The sequence below is a fragment of the Scardinius erythrophthalmus genome (genome assembly GCF_964197995.2).
Source record: "Scardinius erythrophthalmus genome assembly, chromosome: 19".
In the NCBI taxonomy this organism is placed as follows: Eukaryota; Metazoa; Chordata; class Actinopteri; order Cypriniformes; family Leuciscidae; genus Scardinius; species Scardinius erythrophthalmus.
Window position 1 is genome coordinate 29,194,306 of NC_138239.1, and position 22,818 is coordinate 29,217,123.

Genomic DNA, 22,818 nt, shown 5'->3' on the forward strand with positions numbered 1-22,818 from the left:
TCTGGTATAGGTGAGTTTTGAAAATATCGGCGCTTGTTTTATTTTGTCGTCTTTCAAAAGGAAATGGTGTAATTGATCTTTACAAGGACGCTGTGAGTGGAATTCTCCCTGGTCTTCCTGTTACCTTTTCCAGTGTAATCAAATAATGGATTTGGTTTCAGAGCGCCGCAGTAGCAGAGGAGAGGAAATTATCTTCAGCAGGCTTGTTTATTTGACTTCTGCCATTCTGTTGCATGAAAGCTCTGCACTGTAACATGACATGAACCAGAGACCCGCGGAGGCCAGTGTCGCTTGGAAACGTGTTGTAATTAAAATTGATCTGTCTAATTAAGGAACAAGACCTGTGTGCTTTCCACAGGCCAGGAATCTGTCTCTGAAGTCATTGGCACTGAATTCATAGTCGTGTTGAGCTCTTTCAGTGTACTGCTCTTATATGCAAGACTTTTTTTTTTTTTTTTTTACCACGTTTTTGGGGGGTTTGTATACTCTAGCATAAAGATGCATCATATTTCTGGACTGATCTTCATTACTCACCTTTGTATTATATGCTCTTTTGAAACATTTAGTTTGAGTGCTGATTCCCTTCCAGCGATTGAAAATCACTTACATTTGGGTGACTTAATGATAACAAACTTTGATTTTGCCCACAAGAATATCAATACATTTGATTTTAGGGCAACACTTTACAATAAGTTTCATTAGTTAACATTAGTTAACTACCTTAGTTAACATGAACTAAGAATTAACAATACTTCTTCAGCATTTATTAATCTTAGGTAATATTCATTTCAACATTTACTATGCATGAATAAATACTGTAACAAATGTATTGCTCATGGTTAGTTCATGTTAGTAAATACATTAACTAATGTTAACTAATGAACCTTATTGTAAATTGTTACTGATTTTAGTGTTTTTTAGCATGGGTAGAAGACAGGGCCAGCTGTCAATCAAACCATCTTTGGCCCCTCCCTCCACTCCTGTGTTTACATATCAGATTCAGCCATCTGTGTTTTCAGCAAAACCATAAACGATAATATCGAGATGGGTAAAAACACCCTTGATCTTATGAATACCTCTGTAGAATGATAACTCAGGCATTTCAGAAATGGTAAAACAGTCCTTCGCCGCTCGAGTAAACTGTCAACAGCCTGGAAAAAGTCCACAGAGATCCCAGTGTTCGTGGAGTCTCTGAGCCATCCCGAATGGAACAACCGGACCGACTTCATTTAGCCTCACGGCTTTGATCAACCTGTAAAATTAGAGCAATTACTAAAATTAATCTGATATTTTGCAGAAGACCGTTTTATGAGCCAGGAATTGCAAATGGTACGGAAAAACCTTCCTTAAGCCTGAAAAGAGCCATACTGTGAGACTTGGGGATCGTTTTTTTTTTTTTTTTTTCAGTTTGGGCCAAACTCAATGAAAACTTTTCCTTAAAAATGGATTTGTGTGCATTTAAGGAAATAAATGATTATTAAAATGCGTTTTTATTCCTGGTTTTCCATTGCAGATTAAGTCGAATAGGTCATACAGGTTAATGTACAACGAGTCAAAATGCAGAGTATATCAGAATACTGTCCTTTATAAATATAATTCCTCAGGAAAGTGGTTCTGGTTTCCGAGGATGATGGGAATTTTGGCTCGGATGCGTGCGGAGAGTGAGGGATGAGATTTTGCATACTTACGGCCATTTTTGTCTATTAAAAACTATTCCGCTGTGAAACGGTGGGACAGACATGGCAGTCGGTATGTCAACCTTGGTGTGATGCCAGGCCAGAGAGATCTATATTAAACTCTTCTGGCGCGGGGCGGTAAATGCTCCCCCTGTGTGTGCATGTGTGGGGTCCGTTCTGCTCGTAGACTTCATGCTCACATGTACGCTCGCGAGCAAATATATTTATGACCAGCAAATGTTTACAGACGCTGAGAATTGCTTGTGTGTATTCCAGGACTCAAGGTGGATTAAGTTTTTACCTCTTCATGAAGAATAGCATCTTTTTCTTTTTTGGACGAGTTGTAGTCAGTTCTGTGAGTTTAATTGGCCCCACACTCCAGAGTCAAGGATATTTCAAGGGCCCTTCAGTGGCTTTACCAACAAGAGCTCTTTATTGAGGATAGCATGTCGATAGGTTTTTTCCATTGCCTTTTCAGTTTAAATTTAAAGTGATTAAAAAAAAAAAAAGTTTTATTTAGTTCAAGTGCAAATAGGTGGATCTCACTAATTTCTCCAAATTAAAAGGGAATGAACCTTATTTTTAGGTGGAGTTAAGCACATTTTCAAATATAAACCAAAGCATATAAATCCTCTAAATAATCAATCACAATTCGATTTTTTAAATGGAAAAAAGTCTTAACAGTGCTTTAAATAGGCTTCCTGTTTTTGTGAGATTCATCCAGATATTTTTTGATGCTTAATGTCATCTTTTAAGTTATTTTATTCTTTGAAGTAGGGCTGTGCAACAATTAATTGCGATTAATCATGATTAATCGCATCCAAAATAAAAGTTTGTGTTTTACATAATATATGTGTGTGTACTGTCTATAATTATTTTGGATATATAAATACACACACATGCATGTATATATTTAAGAAAAATTTGTTATGTAAGGGATAATGTAGAACGAGGCGGTTGTTATAGCGAATACAACCCCGACAGGCTGATCGGGACCCCGACGCGAAGCGGAGTGGACAAAATACTGATTTAAAAAGGAGTTTATTGATTTAAAAACGATTGTATTGCTTCCGCTAAAGAAAATAGTCCATTCCGTCTCTACGGTTAGAATCCTGCGTCCATAGCAACACTCTGTTTTTCATGCCAACGGTGTGTTATACTTCATAGCGGTCTGTTATCAAGAAATAACAGACCACATTCTACATTGGAATTCAACTAAGCCATGTAATAATTATATATAAAATATTTATATATAATATAAATAAATATATATATATATATATATATATAAATATATCTACAGTATATACATGCAAATATTTCTCAAGTATGTACATGCATGTGTGTGACATACAAAATAATTATACACAGTACACACACATATATTATGTAAGATATTATCACTGTAAAAAAAAAAGTTGTTGGTTTAAATAAAAAAATTAAGTAACCTGGTTGTCTTCAGATTTGAAGTTCATTGAAATTGAACAATTGAGTTAATACAACGAAGGAGATTGATTTAATCATCAGAAACTCAAAATATTATGTTATCTGAACCACGTAAATTAAGTTGATTTGACAAAAGAAAAAATGTTGTGATTACAAATCATGACAATATTTTTTTTACAGTGTGTAAGTACACAAACTTTTATTTTGGATGCGATTAATCGAAATTCATTGTTGCACAGCCCTACTTTGCAGGTATTTGCTTTACATTTTCCAGATTGTATTTTATTCTCGTATATAAGTGTGTCCTCAACATGAAATCAACTTTTTAAACTAAGGAAGCCATGTGCACAAGTAATCAAATCTTGCTTTTGTGTGTTTGTTATTATATACGTCACAGATCATTAGTTGTGGTTTAGTTCAGTTCAGTTCAGTATATTTATATAGCACTTTTCATATACGGTTCCAAAGCAGTTTTACAAAGAATAGTTTTGTTAAACTCAATCCTTCTTTCTTTCTTTTTTTTTAATCCTTTTGTAAGAACAGGTTTAAAAATATCAGTAAGTTAACACTACAGTCCTTCCATGAGATTTGCCATAATTCTAGAGCATTCATGGGATATGTTGATTTACATAAGAACAGCTATCATTTCCACCATGATGGATGAGCTGTTTTTCCTCTTTTGGCAACAAAGTGAAATTATAGCACTTCACCAGACATATTTCATTACAGGTTTTTTTGTCCTTCTCAAGCTTAAAGATTTATTTGCATGTGATTTAGACATTCCTCTGTAAACCTCTCATGCACTGGCTGATAAAAAGGTCGAGATGATTATGTCTTTTTAATCTTTACATTAAACCAGGACACATTAAACAACTGTTAAAAACACTGCTACAAGTAATTAATCCTATTTCTAGGCTGTTTATCTTGTTTCCATATCCAGTCCACCATCACGTGGTATTTTGCTGTGGTCTGTTCATTTTTATCCGTTGTTTTGATGCATTTCTCTGTTTACATTGGAGACAAGGACATTTTCTGTCACATTTGAGTGAAATAGTCATACGTTCTTGCATAAGACCTGAAGCTCACATCACGCCAAAAGTCCTGCTCTCAAAATAAACCTTATCAGTTTCCTCAAGGTCTCTAGACTGCACATGCAGTGAGTCAGTTGCCTACAATGCGCTGATTTTAAAAACACATTTCGGTAGATGTTAGCGAGCGCTGATTGTTTCTTTGCTGATTGAATTGCCTTTCTTTCCTCCCTCAGCTCCATCAGGCCGCTGAAGTGGCCCTCCTGAGAGGGGCCAGGGTCATTTCACCAGAGGATATCATCTTTCTAATGAGGAAAGACAAGGTAAAAGCACACAAATATGAGACATTACCGCAACATAAATCATTACCCTTCCTTTTTATGGACTACTGGTTTGGTTATTGCTTTTGTAGTTCTGTTGCTTTACAATCACATGTTGAAAGCAAGAATCAGGGCTGGGTGATATAATAAAACATCTGTCATAATCTTTTCTAACCCTATGTCTTTATGTATGTGATTTAATTTAATTAGTCAAGTAGATTCAATAAGTTTAATGCAAAAACTAAAACACAAGCATTTATAAATATAATGGATCAATCTATCAAATAATTTTTTTTCACTGGATATTTTACAAAACATTTGAATAAAATGTACATGATGAACTTGCTTGAATGGTTAAGCACAGAAATTTTGAATTGATTCATTGAAATGGACAATCTGAACTGATTCACAGAAATGAATCCAACCTAGCACTATTAACTACGTTTTTATTCATTTTTGCAATATTTCGATATTCAAAATGCTGATTAATTCAGTATTTCCAGCAGAATTGTGAATGTATCACCCAGCTAGAAAGAATTGAATTTTTTGAATGTTATAGAGAAAAAAGAACTCAAAGATCACTGAGATGGATAGATGGATGGAAATTTATTATTTTCTTTTTTTTTTAAAGCTGAGCCTGTTTCTTTCTGTCTTCTTTTTTTTTTTATTCTCTAAGAAAAAATTACGGCGGCTCATCAAGTACATGCAGTTCAGAGACTACAAATCCAAAGTCCTAAAAACCATTGACGATGAGGACCCGCTGGATTCAGGTACAGTATGAGATGTGTAGTATTTTCTGATTCATTCGCTAATTTTTTGCAAATATTTTAAACCTGACTTTTTGATAACAACTAACAATGAATCATGCACTTTAATGTTAAATCACGTGTATTGCTGAGAGAAAATAAGATATTTTTATTACGCCATTTTGAAAGAATTCAAATCTTTTAGAACTGTTAAAGGATCCAAACATCATGAAAATGACTTGCTTCCAAAAACGGTTAAAAATGGAACCATTTCTGAATGAGAACCAGTTTGCAACTCCCAACCCAAGTTCATGTATGGTACTTTCATATATATTGCAGCTTAGCATGTTTTCCTTTTGAAAGATATTCAAAACATTTTTCCCCCCATCAACGGCCGTTGCCTTAAACGACGAAGCCGTGCATAATGAGCAGAGTCGAGCGAGGTCATTTTGTACGCCACAGTCAATCAGCGAGAGTCATTAACCAAAATGCCGACAGAAGCTTTGGCATCAATCTGCTTTGAACAGCGCTCCACCGCCCTCATCAATACCACCGAAAACTGAGCACGAGGGAGGAAAACCATCCGCAGAAGCAGCGGACGTCCCGTGTAATGTCATGCGAGTATCATTAGGACTCTTGCTCCTCATCTAGAGTGTAACTTGAGAGATGGAAGAACACTGAAATGCAGCGTTCTGAGAGTCTCTGTGTCTGAACGCAGATGCTTTTCCATGGCTCACTCTTTTTAACGTGTGGTTCTTCTTGCGTGTTGTTTTGGCTCTGAGAGTTTCGTTACCCTATCCGTGACGCTTTCAATCAGGAGATTATTGTTCCCTGACTATTATCTGTGTTATTGTATGCGATTTAAAATATAAGAGGGAATTGTTTCATTGTGAGGAGAGAACAGCCTCTTTCTGTCCTGGGAGGCCTGCGGTGGGAGGCGGCCTGTGTTAGGACGTGGTTTTACTCTGGTGTGGTGTGTTCGGAGGGTTGCAAAAGAGGGCAACGTAGAGCAGTTGGGTTTTGATATCTTTTCATGCAATACAGTGTTCGTGCAGTGACCCCTACAACAAAACTACACTGCAAAATGAGGAACTTCTGTTCAACCGCTATTGTCTTTTTTTTTAGGTTGCTCAGCAGATTTGGGGTGAGATATAGTGTAGCGTGAGATTGTCATTGTGAAATCCTGTTTATTGTCTTACTATGTGTTCCTACATGGTCTTATTGTGAGCAGTGCATGTTAAAATCTGAAAGGATTTCCCTTTTATTTTCCATTTAGAGACTCTTTTCACCATGTGTTCAATTCTCAGTGTAAAAAATTGGTCTTGCATGTTTTTTCCCCCATTGAATATCCTGTTTCGGAAATACTCATAGTTATGGAAGTAAATTGGGAGGCAAGCATTGTTGGTTGAGTGGTTAGTCGTGTTTAGACTTTTAGACACATTGCTCATGCTCTGTAAACAGACGCTCAGTTAAATTAAGCTACTAGTATTTACTAGTGTTTATTTAGTTCGATTTTAATGCACCATTTCATCATTATTAGATTACCTAATTGTCCAGTTGAACACTTCTCACCGTTTTTTCAATTCTCTGTGTAAAATATTAGGTCTCGCCCATTTTTTCGAGTTGAATATCCTGTTTCACTTGGAAATACGAGTAGTTATGGAAGTAAATTGCAAGCGCTGTTGGTTGAGTGATTGGTCGTGTTTAGACATTTAGACATATTGTTCTGTAAACATACGTTCAGTTAAATTAAGGTAGGTAAGTCAAGTAAAAAAATGCGTGATATGAAAAGCTTTATGTATTTTTATTCACAGTTTTATCTTTTGATCTGCTGTGTTCGAAACACTTCTGCTCACCCTGTTACAGTCACATTTAAAAATAAATGTTTTACTTGTACTTCTTAATTTTGAAGGATGAATCCACTACATCAAATATGTTTTTACTAGTGTTTATTTAATTAGATTTTAATGCACCATTTCATCATTATTAGATTAACTGTTCATCCAAACCAAGATTTTTCAAGGCCTGTTATTCATCCAAATATTGTATCAAATGTCAAATTAAAGTTTCTTTAAAGCCAGAATGCACTACTAATTATGTGCGTCGACATATTTGTATCATTTAAAAAGTGAGTTTATACAAAGTGACTTTTTTACCATTTGATTGAATTGCCCCGTTTACAGAGGAACTCCACAATTACAGTCTGTTCAAGGTTGTGCCGTGCCAGGACCAGCGAACCTGAAGCCCATAAAACAAGCTGTTATTTAGGTGTCATAAATTCAGTAACCTTGATTAAACATTTTCTGGGGCTATTTCTGTCATTCACAACCAGACATTACTTCACAGAAGTGTGTTTAATCAGTGTATTTCCTTTCATTTAATTAACATTTTCCTTATTTTTTTTTTTTTCATTTTCCCACCCTGGAGCTTTATGCCTGTAATGCCCACTGACGCTGAACCACATGAACATGCTGGAAAAAGTGAAAGTCGTTCGCTGTGGTAGAGCTTGAAATTATGCTGCTGTGGGAATTATGTACATAGTGAACAAAACATGTGACACAAATGAAAACTAACTCATATTCGAGGTTTGTCTTTGGGCTTCTATATTTCAGCTCTGTTATATACTGTATATATTGCCAAAAGTTTTGGGATGTCTGCCTTTACATCCACATCAACTTTTATGATATCCCATTATTAATACGTAGGGTTTAATATGGAGTTGGCCCATCCTTTGCAGCTATAACAGCTTCAACTCTTCTGGGAAGGCTTTCCACAAGGTTTAGGAGTGTGTTTATGGGAATTTTTGACCATTCTTCTAGAAGAGCATTTGTGAGGTCAGGCACTGATGTTGGACGAGAAGGCCTGGCTTGCAGTGTCCGCTCTAATTCATCCCAAAGGTGTTCTATCGGGTTGAGGTCAGGACTCTGTGCAGGCCAGTCAAGTTCCTCCTCACCAAACTCGCTCATCCATGTCTTTATGGACCTTGCTTTGTGCACTGGTGAGCAGTCATGTTGGAACAGGAATCGGGCCATCCCCAAACTGTTCCCACAAACTGTTCCTGACGCATTAAGAGTTCCTTTCACTGGAACTAAGGGGCCAAGCCCAACACCTGAAAAACAACCCCACACCATAATGCCCCCTCCACCAAACTTTACACTTGTCACAATGCAGCCAGGCAAGTACCATTCTCCTGGCGACCGTCAAACTCAGACTCGTCCATCGGATTGCCAGGCAGAGAAGCGTGATTCGTCACTCCAGAGAACTCGTCTCCACTGCTCTAGAGTCCAGTGGTGGCATGCTTTATACCACTGCATCCCACGCTTTGCATTGCACTTGGTGATTTAAGGCTTGGATGAAGCTGCTCGGCCATGGAAACCCATTCCATGAAGCTCTACACACTGTTGTTGAGCTAATCTGAAGACCACACGAAGTTTGGAGGTCTGTAGCTATTGACTCTGCAGAAAGTTGGCAACTTCTGCGCTCCTCAACATGTGCTGACCCCTGTGGATCTGTGGTTGTACATGGCCAGTTGCTGTTGTTCCCAATTGCTTCCACTTTGTTATAATACCACTAACAGTTGACCGTGGAATATTTCGTAGTGAGGAAATTTCAGGAATGGACTTATTGCATAGGTGGTAACCTATCACGGTACCACACTTGAATTCACTGAGCTCCTGAGAGCGACCCATTCTTTCACAGATATTTGTAGAAGCAGTCTGAACCTTTTAAGAGCACTATGCCCCCCCCCCCCCTTTTTTTTCTATAATATCCAACAGATCATCCAAATCCATTAATTTGAACTCTGATTGACTAAACAGCAATCGACAGATCCCTCTGATGATAATGTGCACTTATTTTTCTTTATTCAAACAGTGTGTATACTTTTGTTCTATAGTAGATTTCAAAGAACTTTTTTTCCTATATTTTTAAAGACTTACAAGGCTTTGGCTTTCAGAGGTCTGGCTTGCTTCTGAGCCGAGATGACTCAGAACAGAAAGCACTATAGGTGAGTGGGCCGCTGCATCTCGAGTCAGGTGTTAACAAGCCCAGCTGGCCTGCAGATGTGTTCAGGACAGAGAGTCAGCAAATGTGCCTGTTTCTGTCCTCTTACAGACAAGTACAGCAGCAACAAGAGGCAGCGTCTGGCGCAGGACTTCCTGGGCTCCATCGACCAGACGGGGGAATTCTTGTCTCTGGTGGAGGAAGAGGAGGTGGATGAAGTCAAGCAGGAACGGCTGGAGGTGAGTAGGAGGCTCCCAGAAATGTGCTTCAGCCTGAAAACCCTGAGCTCGCACACCAGCGAGGGTGGACGACATTGAAACTCAAGGGGATTATCCTGCGGTCACAGAAAGAGGGGAATCGGTTTATTCTTTTATGATAAAGACTGCCAAACTAACTAAAACCCTGCAGTTCAGTTAGCACTGTGTCATGTACATTTAAAATGAGATTTTAAGCTTGCTCACATGCACAGCAACGCAATACCTCTCAAAAATCAGTTTATTATACAAATAATCAATAAAATCAATAAACTGGGAATGCAAGAATTCACAAGATTTTGAAAAAAAAGAAAAAAAAATCTGATAGTGACGTCAAAAACCTAAACATTCACGTGCTTAGTCTTAGTATGTGCATTTTTTTTTGTTTGTTTTTTTGTCTAACTAAAACCTAATATACATTTATTTGTGTTGGCTAAGGATATCAGAAACATTTATATTTTTTATATATTATATTATATTATATTTTTTTATTTTATTTTTCTAAATTGGATACTTTTTTTATTTTCTTTTTTTGATGGTCCACTTTAGACATTCTACTAACTATAAGTCACTTTGCAACTACATGTCACCTAACTCTCATTAGAGTATTAATAGACTGTTAGAAACATGTAATTAATAGACTGTTAGTTGACATGTAGTTACTATTCATATATATCAAAATAAAGTGTTAGCAGATATTAAGCAGACAGTCTTAATATTTTAATCAGAGTTAGTTCACATGTAGTTGCAAAGTTACTTATAGTTAGTAAAATGTCTAAAGTGGACCATCAAAATAAAGTGTAACCTTTTTTATCATTGTGCATAATAACCTTATGTTTTTCTGTATAGAGCATAGTCATCCATGAAAATATTGATCAGTACTAATGTCCAGTATAATTTCTTTAGTGAATCAGGTGCTAAAACTACGCAGACAGCAGTTTATAGTTTTACACAGTTTATTCTTGTAGTCATTGTGAAACAGAAGTTTGACTTAAACGAGGTGTTTAAAAATGTTGAATATAGTCGTGAACCATAGGAGCACCTGATATTGAGACGACACTGAAAAATGTGTTTTTGAGACTCGTGTTCCATAAAAAACAAGAAGCCGAGGATCAAACTCCTGTCACAAGGTCCGACTGGGTTTCATCCCCTACACTGGTCTTAACATCTCATCTGAGTTTCCATTGTGATGTCAAATAAGCCACGAGTGAATCTAGAGAGCGGTAATTTGACCCAGAAAACGTCATTATGAAGTCAACAGGAGCGTTTTCAGTCTGATGAGGTGAAGCGATTCTTTATCAGTCCAAATCAGACATTGACGAGTCTCTTTCGATATGAACGTGAACTCTTGTGGCATACACACAAGGAGTCTTTATAACATCCTTTTGTTCTCACTGTGCCAAGGGAAATAAATGGCCATAAATAAATAAATTACAGCTGAAAGATGTAATTAAAGGTCTGAAGCAAGAACCGTGGACAAGGGGGTATTACCATGAGACTTTATACGTCCCGTCTCAATTAAAAACCAAGCACCAGTCTGTTCTGGATGTGGCCAAGAAAGCCTGCGGTTTCCCCCAAAACTTTGTTCCTACTGAGTGTTTTAATGGGTATGTTTTAGCTATCAGGACAACCTTTTGGGAATAAGGAACCATATCCTTCTGGGCCTCCCACTTTGCCCCACTCATGAAGTCCTCGAGAGAGGAGCTTTATGGTTTAACCACACGGCACTGTGCTGCTTTATCTAGTGCCCTGTTCGCCCCGCCACCACCCCCTTGTCTTCTTTAACTAGGTCTTTTAGTGGCTAAGAGCACATGTCTGGTTTTCCTGTGCTCTTCCATCTGTTCGCCTTACCGGTTGCATATAGACGTTGTGGGATGATCATGTAGCTGTCAGATTTCATAGGGTTTTTTAAATGTCAAATTTATGTTTGACTTTTCATATTTCTTTGCTAGTAGCTAGCTAGTAGCCGCCCAATTTTACAATATCCAGTGTAGAAGCATCTGTCTGTCTGCCACAAGTTTACTTTTTGTAAATGTACATTTGATGAGTGCATAACGTTAAACTGTTCTTTCATTCTTCATTTTGCACAACCTTTTCCAAACATAACTTTTTCGTAATTCGAAAACTTTATTAAAACAAATTTTTAAATGGTTAGTATATTGTGGCAAGCAGAGCGGGGCTGAGAGCCGTGGGAGCGGAGCAAGTCCGATGGTGCAAGTGTTAATGAGTGGAAATAATCAATCTATTAATAATCAATCTGTTAATAATCTATCCGGAAGGATAAAAGGAGGAGTGACGACAGTGAGAGATGAGAGAGGGCCAGGCCTGGACTTTATGTTGGTGTATTGTTTTTTAGTGTATGCGGCAGTTGTCCGTCATGGGTTGCCGCTTTACTTTCGTTTAATTGTTTTAGCTTATTTTGTCATTAAATTTACGTTCACCATTTGCCAGTTCCCACCGCCGCCTTCCCTGAGCTTTTAACAGTGTTACATATACTGTATATATGTCAAAATTAACGTTTTAACGCATGCAATTGATTTTTTCAATTAACACATTCAAATATTTAAAGCAATTAAAGCAGCATCCGTTCTTTCCGTTATCCCTTGGCTAGCGTTACATTATGTGATCACGCAGATACTTTTAACCCTCTATGGTACGCATTGTGTTCTAACCATGAAATATATATTTTTTTCAAAAACGTTTTTATTACATGAAATAGCTTCAATCATACAGTCAAAAAATATTTAAAATAATATATATTAGGGCTGACTTCTAATAGTCGAGGATTCGACGATTCGATTCGGAGAGGTCTGATTCGACTATGAACCTCATAGTCGAATACATGGGCGTCAGTTTGGTTTGAAATGTGCTGGGGACAGAGATGCATTCGCATTTTCAGAAGGGCTGGGTACCATTTTTATTTTATTTTTTCAGGTCATGTTTTGAAAGACGATGTCCTGTAGCTTACTAATGTAAATAAATAAAAATGTATTCAAAAATCTGCTTCACATTTTCAGCAGGGCTGCGGAGCGGCTGTGAGTTGACTCCACACGGTTCTCATGTGCGTTAAAAAGCTTTACATGGTTTAATGTACCTAAACAATGATAACCAAATTCCCCTCTCATGTTGCTCCACATAACCACTTAAAATGATAAAAAAAATCGAACCCAGAGTCCAATTATTATGGACGTTATCTGATATTAAGCGTTTCTGCTTCACATTTTCAGCAGGGCTGCGGAGCGGCTGTGAGTTGACTCCACACGGTTCTCATGTGCGTTAAAAAGCTGACTCCACACGGTTCTCATGTGCGTTAAAAAGCTGACTCCACACGGTTCTCATGTGCGTTAAAAAGCTGACTCCACACGGTTCTCATGTGCGTTAAAAAGCTTTACGTTGTTTAATGTACCTAAACAACGATTACCAAATTTCCCTCTCATATTGCTCCTCATGACCACTGAAAATGGTCAAAAAATCGAACCCAGAGTCCAATTATTATGGACGTTATCTGATATTAAGCGTTTCTGCTTCACATTTTCAGCAGGGCAGCGGAGCGGCTGTGAGTTGACTCCACGCGGTTCTCATGGGCGTGAAAAAGCTTTACGTGGTTTAATGTACCTAAACAACCATCACCAAATTTCTCTCTCATATTGCTCCTCATGTTTATGAAATGTTATGATATATGTGTGATATATATGTGTTTTTTTAGCTCTTTTGTTTGAAATGGAAAAAATCTAGCTGCTATCTAAAAAAAAAAAAAGAAAAAAAAAAAGGTTCGACTATCAGTCGACTACGGCAAAATCTAACGAATCAGATTCGACTATGAAAATCCTTAGTCGAAAACAGCCCTAATATATATATTAATTGTGGGGTGGGGTTGGGTATGGCAATGCTGCACCACAATGGAAAATGGACAAAAAAGTAGTTTTTCTTTAAAATTATGATTTAATTTTATTTTTTTTATTTAATTGCACATTTCTTTTAGAAATTGATAGATTTATAAAGTTGAAACACTAAAAATAAGTAGATCTCTATCATTTAATCCCTATCATTCATCCCTATCATTCATCCCTATCAACAATCATTTGGCTAACTCATCCTCATTCTCATCACATGGAAGAGCTAACTCTGCAATCTTCCTATTGCCCTTTCCCTAAAATATTGCTGTATTCATTTTTTGAAAAGAAGAAATCAATTTGGTATTAAATAAATAAATACAACTATACTACAATACACACTTCAAATAAATAAATAACTGCAATTATATTGTTGATGCTACTATCTTTAAAAAATCCCAATGGGGAAATACATTACTGTTATTCCACTGTGATACAGCATTGTCATACGGCAACATACCTATTGACCGCGATAAGACACAAAAGAGGATGCGGTGCAGTACTGCTGTGTGTCTGTGAATCTCCTGTCTGTGTGACAGGTCATTGTGTCAGGACCGCTTCCCACGTACCGACTAGGACATGAAAAGTTTAGTAGATTATTTGCGCTAAATGAATGATTAATGTCATGGTGCAATGAGCAGAAACTGCTCTTTGTAAATAATTGGAATCTGTTTTGGGAGCGTCCTAGGCTTTTCCGTGCTGATGGCTTACACCCAAGCAGATTCGGAGCGGATCTTCTGTCGGATAACATCTCCAAAATGTTAAATACCTTTTGACTAGTAACCAAAAGTCCAAATCATAGTCTCTGCTGCACCAATTTAACTGATATAAATACTAGTGTAGAACATTGCATAGAAACTGTGTCTATTCCTCGTTTAGTGAGATCAAATAATAAATCTACTGCAGGATCTAGGAAAAATCTAATTGTTATTAAAACAGAAAATGTTGCTATTAGTAAACAAAAACCATTTCTAAAGCTAGGTCTTCTAAACATTAGATCACTCACACCTAAGGTAGTTATTGTAAATGAAACAGTCACAGATAATAGCTTTGATGTACTTTGCCTTACTGAAACCTGGCTTAAACCAAATGATTATTTCGGTCTAAATGAGTCTACTCCATCAGGATACTCCTATAAACATGAGCCCCGTCTGATTGGTCGTGGTGGCGGTGTTGCAACAATCTATAGAGATATTCTCAATGTTACTCAGAAAACGGGTTATAAGTTTATTTCGTTTGAAGTACTTGTACTAAATGTTACGCTCTCAGATGTAAGAAAAACATCCCTATTATCTCTAGCCTTGGCTACCGTATATAGACCGCCTGGGCCTTACGATGATTTCCTAAAAGAGTTTGCAGGTTTTCTCTCAGACCTATTAGTCAATGTCGATAAAGCATTAATTGTTGGAGATTTTAACATACACGTAGATAATCCAAATGATGCGTTAGGGGCTGCGTTTACAGATTTATTAAACTCCTTTGGGGTCAAGCAAAACGTTACCGGACCAACTCATCGTTTTAATCATACACTCGATTTAATTATATCACATGGAACCGATCCAACCGATATAGATATCATTCCACAAAGTGATGATGTCACTGACCATTACATGGTAACTTGTATATTACGTACTCCTGTAATATATCATGCTGCGCCGCGTTATCGATCAGGCAGAACAATCCTTCCATCCACCATAGATAATTTTTCGAATTGCTTATCTGATCTGTCTCAGCTGCTCAGTGAACCCAAACAAACAGATGAACTAGAGGAATTAACTAGCACTATGAGCACCATTCTCTTTGGAAAATTGGATATTGTTGCACCCATTAGATTAAAAAAGGTCAGAGAGAAAAGTAAAGCACCATGGTACAACAATACTACGCATGTTCTAAAGAGAGAAACCCGTAATTTTGTGCGTAAATGGAAACAAACTAATTTAGAGGTCTTTAGAATCGCATGGAAAGACAGTATGTCACGTTATAAAAAGGCCCTAAAAGCGGCCAGGGCTGAACACCTCCGCAAACTAATAGAAAACAACCAAAACAATCCTAGGTTTTTATTTAACACCGTGGCTAGACTAACAAATAAACAGATGTCACCTGAACAAAATATTCCGTTACAGTTTAGTAGTAATGATTTCATGAAGTTCTTCACTGAGAAAATAGAAAACATCAGAATCACAATTGTAAACGCTCAATCCTCAATTGCGCCTTATAATTCAGACTTAATTATCACCCCGCAAGAACAATTACAGTGCTTTACAACTATAGAACAAAAAGAGTTAAATAAACTTATCACCTCATCTAAAACAACAACATGTTTATTAGATCCTATACCCACTAAACTACTGAAAGAAGTGTTACCTATAGTGGAAGAGCCTCTCCTCAATATTATTAACTCATCTTTATCTTTAGGTCATGTTCCAAGAACATTTAAACTGGCAGTTATAAAACCTCTCATTAAGAAACCACAATTAGACCCACATAATCTAGCAAATTATAAACCCATTTCAAATCTTCCTTTTATGTCTAAAATACTAGAAAAAGTTGTGTCCGCTCAACTGGGCTCTTTCTTACAAGAAAATGACATCTATGAAAAGTTTCAGTCTGGATTCAGACCGCATCATAGCACTGAAACTGCGCGCGTTAAAATCACAAATGATTTACTATTAGCTTCTGACCAAAGCTGTATCTCAATACTAGTTTTACTTGATCTCAGTGCTGCGTTCGATACTATAGATCACACAATACTCTTAGATCGACTACAAAATTATACTGGTGTTCAAGGACAAGCATTAAGCTGGTTCAGATCATACTTATCTGACCGCTACCATTTTGTCTATTTAAATGGAGAAAAATCGATCATAACTCCAGTAAACTATGGAGTGCCGCAGGGATCTGTGTTAGGCCCTCTGTTATTCTCAATATATATGATGCCACTTGGAAATATTATAAGGAAACATGGAATTAGTTTCCATTGTTATGCTGATGACACTCAAATCTATTTTTCATCACGGCCAGATGAAAACGCTAAATTATCCAAATTGACAGAGTGTGTTAAAGATATAAAAGATTGGATGACGCACAATTGTCTTTTATTAAATCCAGACAAGACAGAGGTACTAATCATCGGTTAAAAAAAAAGCCCACAAAACCTCTCACACTACAACTTTAACATAGTAGGATGTCCTGTTACTTTATCCTCTACAGTAAAAGACCTGGGTGTTATATTAGACTGCAACCTGTCTTTTGAAAATCATATTTCATGTTACAAGAACAGCCTTTTTCCACCTTAGAAACATTGCTAAGCTACGTAATATGCTATCAGTTTCTGATGCAGAAAAGTTAGTTCATGCATTCATGACCTCGAGACTAGATTACTGTAATGCTTTATTAGCTGGTTGTCCTGCATGCTCAATAAACAAGCTACAGTTAGTCCAAAATGCCGCCGCTAGAGTTCTTACTAGATCAAGAAAATATGGTCATATAACACCGATTTTATCATCACTACATTGGTTACCTATAAAGTTCCGTATTAATTACAAGGTATTGCTACTGACTTATAAAGCCCTAAACGGCTTAGCTCCAGTCTATTTAACGGATCTTCTATCGCCCTATAATCCATTGCGCTCTTTAAGATCACTAAATTCAAGGCTTTTGGTCTCCACCAAAGGAGGGAGAGCATTTTCACATTTAGCTCCAAAACTGGAATAGTCTTCCTGATACTGTTCAATTCTCAGACTCGCTCTCCCAGTTTAAAACTAGATTAAAGACGCATCTCTTCAGCCAGGCATTCATATAATACTTTTAATCTTACAGTTAAATCCGACCTCTAGTTTATAAACGCCAGAGGAGAACTGGCCCCTGACTGAGCCTGGGTTCTCCCAAGGTTTTTTTTTTTCTCCATTAGGTCATCTGATGGAGTTTTTCGGTTCCTTGTCACTGTTGCCTTTGGCTTGCTCAGTTGGGGATATTTGGGGATATTTTATTTAATTAATCAATCAACAATACTATTGATCAGCATTACCAAACGTGGACGTTTTCCACTAGAAACAAACATTGATGTATTATTTTAATTTAATACTGTGAAGCTGCTTTGATACAATCTGTATTTTGAAAAGCGCTATATAAATAAACTTGACTTGACTTGACTTGACACACACACACACACACACGCACACACACACTCATGCGCACAGAAACAGCTTCAGACAGCGCTTTAACTTGAAATAGATAGCTTTTGATTATACTGTAATGCTGAGAGGCTATAATGGCTAAAATTGAGAAAACAGAGGCATCTGTAGCAGTATTGGTATCTATGATACTGCCCTTCTTTCATAAAAAGATGCCATTAAACAAATATTTTAAATATAGGCTACTGTCTTAGTGTTATTTCTACATTCATTTAAAGATTAAATGTGAAATTATTACAATGTAAAGATATACACTTTAATAAACACTTTAATGTTAGGTGTGATCAATTGGGATTAATTACAGATAATAATATTGAAAAAATGTAAATGATTGACAGCACTAGTATATACTTAGAACTTTACACAGTGTTTTTAAACTGAACTGAATCAATACTGATTTCAGCTGAACAATGAGACATTTTTTTTCTTTTTAGTTCTGCTTTACAGCAGAATTGAATTATGTTTGCATCATTGAATCATTATTTTCCTGTTTATCACCATAAAGCTGCTTTGAAACAATCTATATTGTATAAAGCATTAAAGGATGAAATAAAGCATAAAACACGACAGTAGAGCCATTTATAATGTTACAAAAAAAAACAATACATATTGATGCTGTTCTTTCTGTTATTTTTTCATTTATTAAAGGATCCTGAAAGAAATGCATCCTGTTTCCACAAAAATATGTTTTCAACATTTAAAATAATAAGAAATGTTTATTGAGCAGTAAATCAGCATATCAGAATGATTTCTGAAGGATCATGTCACACTGAAGACTGGAGTAATGATGCAGAAAATTCAGCTTTGCATTGGGAGTAAATTACATTTTAAAATATGTTCACATAGAACACAGCTATTTTAAATTGTAATAATATTTCACAATATTATATAGACTTTTACAGTGTTTTTGATCTGTGAAATAAATTAAGCCTTGGTGAGCATAAGAAACTTCTTTAAAAAAAAAAAAAAAAAACTACTGACCCCAAACTTTTGAAAGGTAGTGCATTCAATAATTATATAAATTAATATTATATTATATTTGTTATATTAATTATTTATTATTTAAATGTATTTTGTAAAGTAGTATTTAATTATATACATACAATGATATATATCATATCATATCATATCATATCATATATAATATTTTTATTTACATAATATATATACAATTTTACCCAAAAAAAAATTAGTAAGTAATTGTGTTTGAAAACAAAAGCCAAAATAGCGCAAAGTACACAGATATCGTCTGCTTCGTTGGCCTGGTCAGTATATCAGTCTAGCACTATATTAGTAGCTCTCTTTTACAGTAAATCTGACTACTTCAATGACCTCATTTGCATCGTCCATTTACTCGCTACTAGATTTTCTCGCTGCTGTGAATAAACTACAACACTTGTGTAAATACTCAGGCCATTATTTCATAGGATTTCCAAAGCCACAGCTTACGGGTCAAACATCTGTCAGATGTCCAGTCCTCTAACTGCACATGTGAACAGCCAGGGCAGCCGCGATCGAGTCGGACAGGGGTATAATTCACTTGATCAGCCGGCGATGGCTTCTCTGTTGTCAGTGGTGTGTGGATTGTATTTCCTCAGGCAGATCATCCATCTTCCCAAGGACCCTCTAAGATCTCTTGACAATCTGTTATTTTCTCAGCCACATTCAGATGGGAATGCTTAAAAGTGTTTTTGTCATGATGTGTGGGATCCGCATTGTTTTGCCTTAATGCCATGATGACAGCAGGATGCTATTCTGGGACACTAGTGATCTGTCTTTTGCAAATTCCCTAGGAAATCGTAAATGCTGAAAACGGCTATGTAAACTCTTGCACTTTTGCTTGCTTGGGTTTTCATAAAACTTTAGTTTTTTTTTCCACCTTTAGATTTTTTCTTTAAAGGAAAGTAATGCCATCAGTAAACTAGATGTTTTTTGAGTCTGAAGACAACGTAAAGCATCTCTGATTTTATTCTCTCTTTAATAACACGTCTTTTAGTGAACTTGAGTGAAATAGATTTTTTTTTTTTTTTTGCATGAATTCACAGTGTGCCTGGCTTTGAAAGTGAATGTCTTTTTTGTACATTTGTTTGTTAATTCACTTTAACAAATTCACTTTTTGTTAAAACTTTTTACTTACTATACTCATTTAATTATTATAAGACCACTTACCTTACATGTCATACTTGTATTAAATATAATATATATCATAAATCAATGCATCTGAATTTGAAAGTGCTTTAGTTCATTTGATCCAGTATTTTATTTTTTATTGTTTGTTTGTTTCGAGCAATGTCACTTTTAGCATATCATAGCAAATTACTTGTAAAATAAATCTCTGATGTCCCCAGAGTATGTATGTGAAGTTTTAGCTCAAAATACCCCACAGATATTTTTATATAGCATGTTAAAATTGTCACTTTTTGAGGGTGTGCAAAAATGCATTGTTTTTGTGTGTGTCCCTTTAAATGCAAATGAGCTGATTCTCCCAGCACAGAGTTCGGAGCTTCAACAAGCTCATGTGTGTTAGCATCTTCAATTACCTCACACATACATGCACTGAAAATTGCACTGAGTTAAACAAAGATGGAGAGACTCAAGAAGAAGTGACAACATGTAGACAACATTTCTGAATGGTTAGTTGATGAATTTATGTAGCTTGTGTGTAGTTATCTTCTAGTCATGGATTAGCATATTCTGTCTTGATAATCTATAAATCGTGTTCCCGGGCCAGGGTGTATGTAAATTTTAGGGTTTGTGATGTCACTAACCCGTAAAGAAGCTCACTGTAGTCCCTACCAGCCATTTGTTGTAATCCTTAAAAAGCAATTTCTTTAAAAGCAAACCCTAAACCTAACCGTAACCCTTTGCTTTGATCTTTGAGCGTTGTAACTTTGCAGATGTTGTTTATGCTCAAACAGCATCATTCATTTACACACTAACAAAAGTTAGAAAAGTGAATTCATAATCAATTACCCCTTTAATATATAATATATTTAATTTAAATTCCACTTGGGTCTGAAAAAACAAAACCAAAAAAAAACCCTTTTAAGTTTCTTTCTTTTTTTCATGGTAACATGTAATGGTGAAAAATATTTGAAATGACATGCATGGGGAAATTAAAGTGAACCTGGAGCACTCCATTAACAATGCATTTTATAGCTGAATCGTTCACAGAGATTGTCTGTGTTCAGTTCACTTCAGTGTGGTCTGAGATTGTTCGGAGCGTTCACATTTACACCAAAATTAATGCAATCCGATCTCAGACCAAATGAACTGCACCAGCATTTGTGTTTTGCATTAGAAAATCCCTCTTAATTCTTTTGTTTAGACTTTTTAATGTAAAATTTATTTAGTATATTTTCTATTTATCTATTGATTAGGTATTTTACTTTTTACTTTTTCTACTGCAATGTCCTGCAATTCCTCAGTACACAGTGTAAGTCTACCTGGGGGGTGGATGTGGCCTCACTCTAAATGTTGTATCTTTTCTATATTGACCTGACTACTGAATAAAAACAATTGTTCGCAAAGAAATAAAAATGCCTAGCCCTTTACGCAGGACGATTGAACATGAACTGAGTATGCTTTATTATTGATTATGACCCTTTAAAGGTTCAGGAAGTTAATAGTTTGCTCTTTGTGAGTGGCATCAGGTGTCATACAGTTCTCTTCGACCTGAAAATAATTGTCACAGTTGCTGTTTAAACCAGCACGTATGACTGCACAGAGATCACTGACTCTCTTTCAAGCAGCTTTAGATTTTTATGAGCAAAAACAGTGGCACTTTAAATTCATTTCTGTCTGATCGTCTAAACTTAGCCATGTGTCTGAATGAAATGCCCCACAAATTTAATTATAGCCTGCCTCGGGCTGTTAATCACCGATGCGCGGGTTGACGCACATTGAAATATACTAGATAGCCAAAATATATCTTGGGCCTCAGCCTATGGAAATCTCATCGCTAGCAGTGCTACAAATTGAGATTCCCTTTATCCAGACCACACTGGCATGAAATGAAAGTCGCGAGCGGGCCAAATCAAATATTTGCCAACGTCCTCCTATATGGCCGCCGCGTCAGTTGTGGGTATAATTTGGCTATTAGCAGGTGGGTCAACGTTTTGATTTAATCAGCGGCTATACATAGTATTCAAACATCGAATCCCCCCGCTGCTCTTTTCAGTCAATAAGCCACAGTCAAAACATTTCTCCTGTCTCTGGCCGACCCGGTTGACAAGAGTTATTTAAAAGTGCAGCGGCTCCAGTCTCGTATCGCTCGCGGCCCAATTTGGAGCGGGACCCAGACACCGAGGCTGCTGCGAATTCCCCCTCCGAGCTGCAAAACGAGACCTCCGTTCGGCTCTTAACGACACTAATAGAAATCACAGTTCCAGCGCTGTGTAACGAGAAGGCGCTCGGCATCATTAATATGTATTTTCAAAGATGGAATTTCCAATGACTGCCAGCTAACTAAATAAAAAGACTCCGGTTGGTTTGGGTGGCCTGAAAACGAATCCAGGCTGCCTCGCATCGGGCCCCGGAGCCCCGAGCGTCATGTCAGACTGTCCTCAGTCTCCAACTTGACGCTTCCCGCTTACCAGTCTCTCTCTAGACTGTAAAACAGATTCTTTGCAGCGGGAGGGGGGGGGGGGAATGGTCATAAACCTTGAACCTTTTTTTATGACACACAGCCTGGTAGAAAGCTCAAATTGACTGTTATGTGAAGGTATGAAATTGGTCCAGGATGAGGAAATGTCTAATTATAGGTTCTGACCTGCAACTTAACACGCTCAGCTGTAAATCCAAGTGAAACCTGTTGGGTTGCTATTAAGAGGGTTCATTACTGCGCGTGGCTCTCTTAAAGTTTACGGAGACCGTCCTTCTCTTATGTTATGCCATTTTATCTTGTGTAGTGTAAAATAAAAAACCATGGTTTAAACCATGACATCAAACAGGAGCTCAACAATATCTTAATTGAAGAGATTATTACGGGATCCAAAAAATTGCTATCAGCAAATCCCTAACCCAACGTTTCACCTTCAAACGCTCATTGTGAAGGGTGATCTTTAAAGAAATTTGTACTTTTATTCAGCTAGGATGAATTGATCAAAAGTGACAAATAAACTGTTATTTTGAACTTTCGATTCATTAAGTAGTCCTGAAAATTTTTTTTGCAAATGTTTTCAACATTGATAATAATAATAAATGTTTCTTGAGCAGCAAATCAGCATATTAGAAGGATTTGTGAAGGATCATGTGACAC

At 36.7% G+C, this 22,818-nt stretch overlaps 1 protein-coding gene across 2 annotated transcripts in view; it reads left to right on the top strand.

The window, feature by feature from the left end:
* supt3h (SPT3 homolog, SAGA and STAGA complex component) overlaps positions 1–22,818 on the top strand; it is a 124,279-nt gene that overhangs the window by 74,639 nt on the left and 26,822 nt on the right. For both annotated transcript variants that reach the window (XM_081393851.1, XM_081393852.1), the window contains exons 4-6: positions 4,387–4,473; positions 5,147–5,240; positions 9,330–9,457. In XM_081393851.1, the coding sequence (XP_081249977.1) occupies positions 4,387–4,473; positions 5,147–5,240; positions 9,330–9,457 (309 nt within the window). The remainder of the gene's footprint in view (positions 1–4,386; positions 4,474–5,146; positions 5,241–9,329; positions 9,458–22,818) is intronic.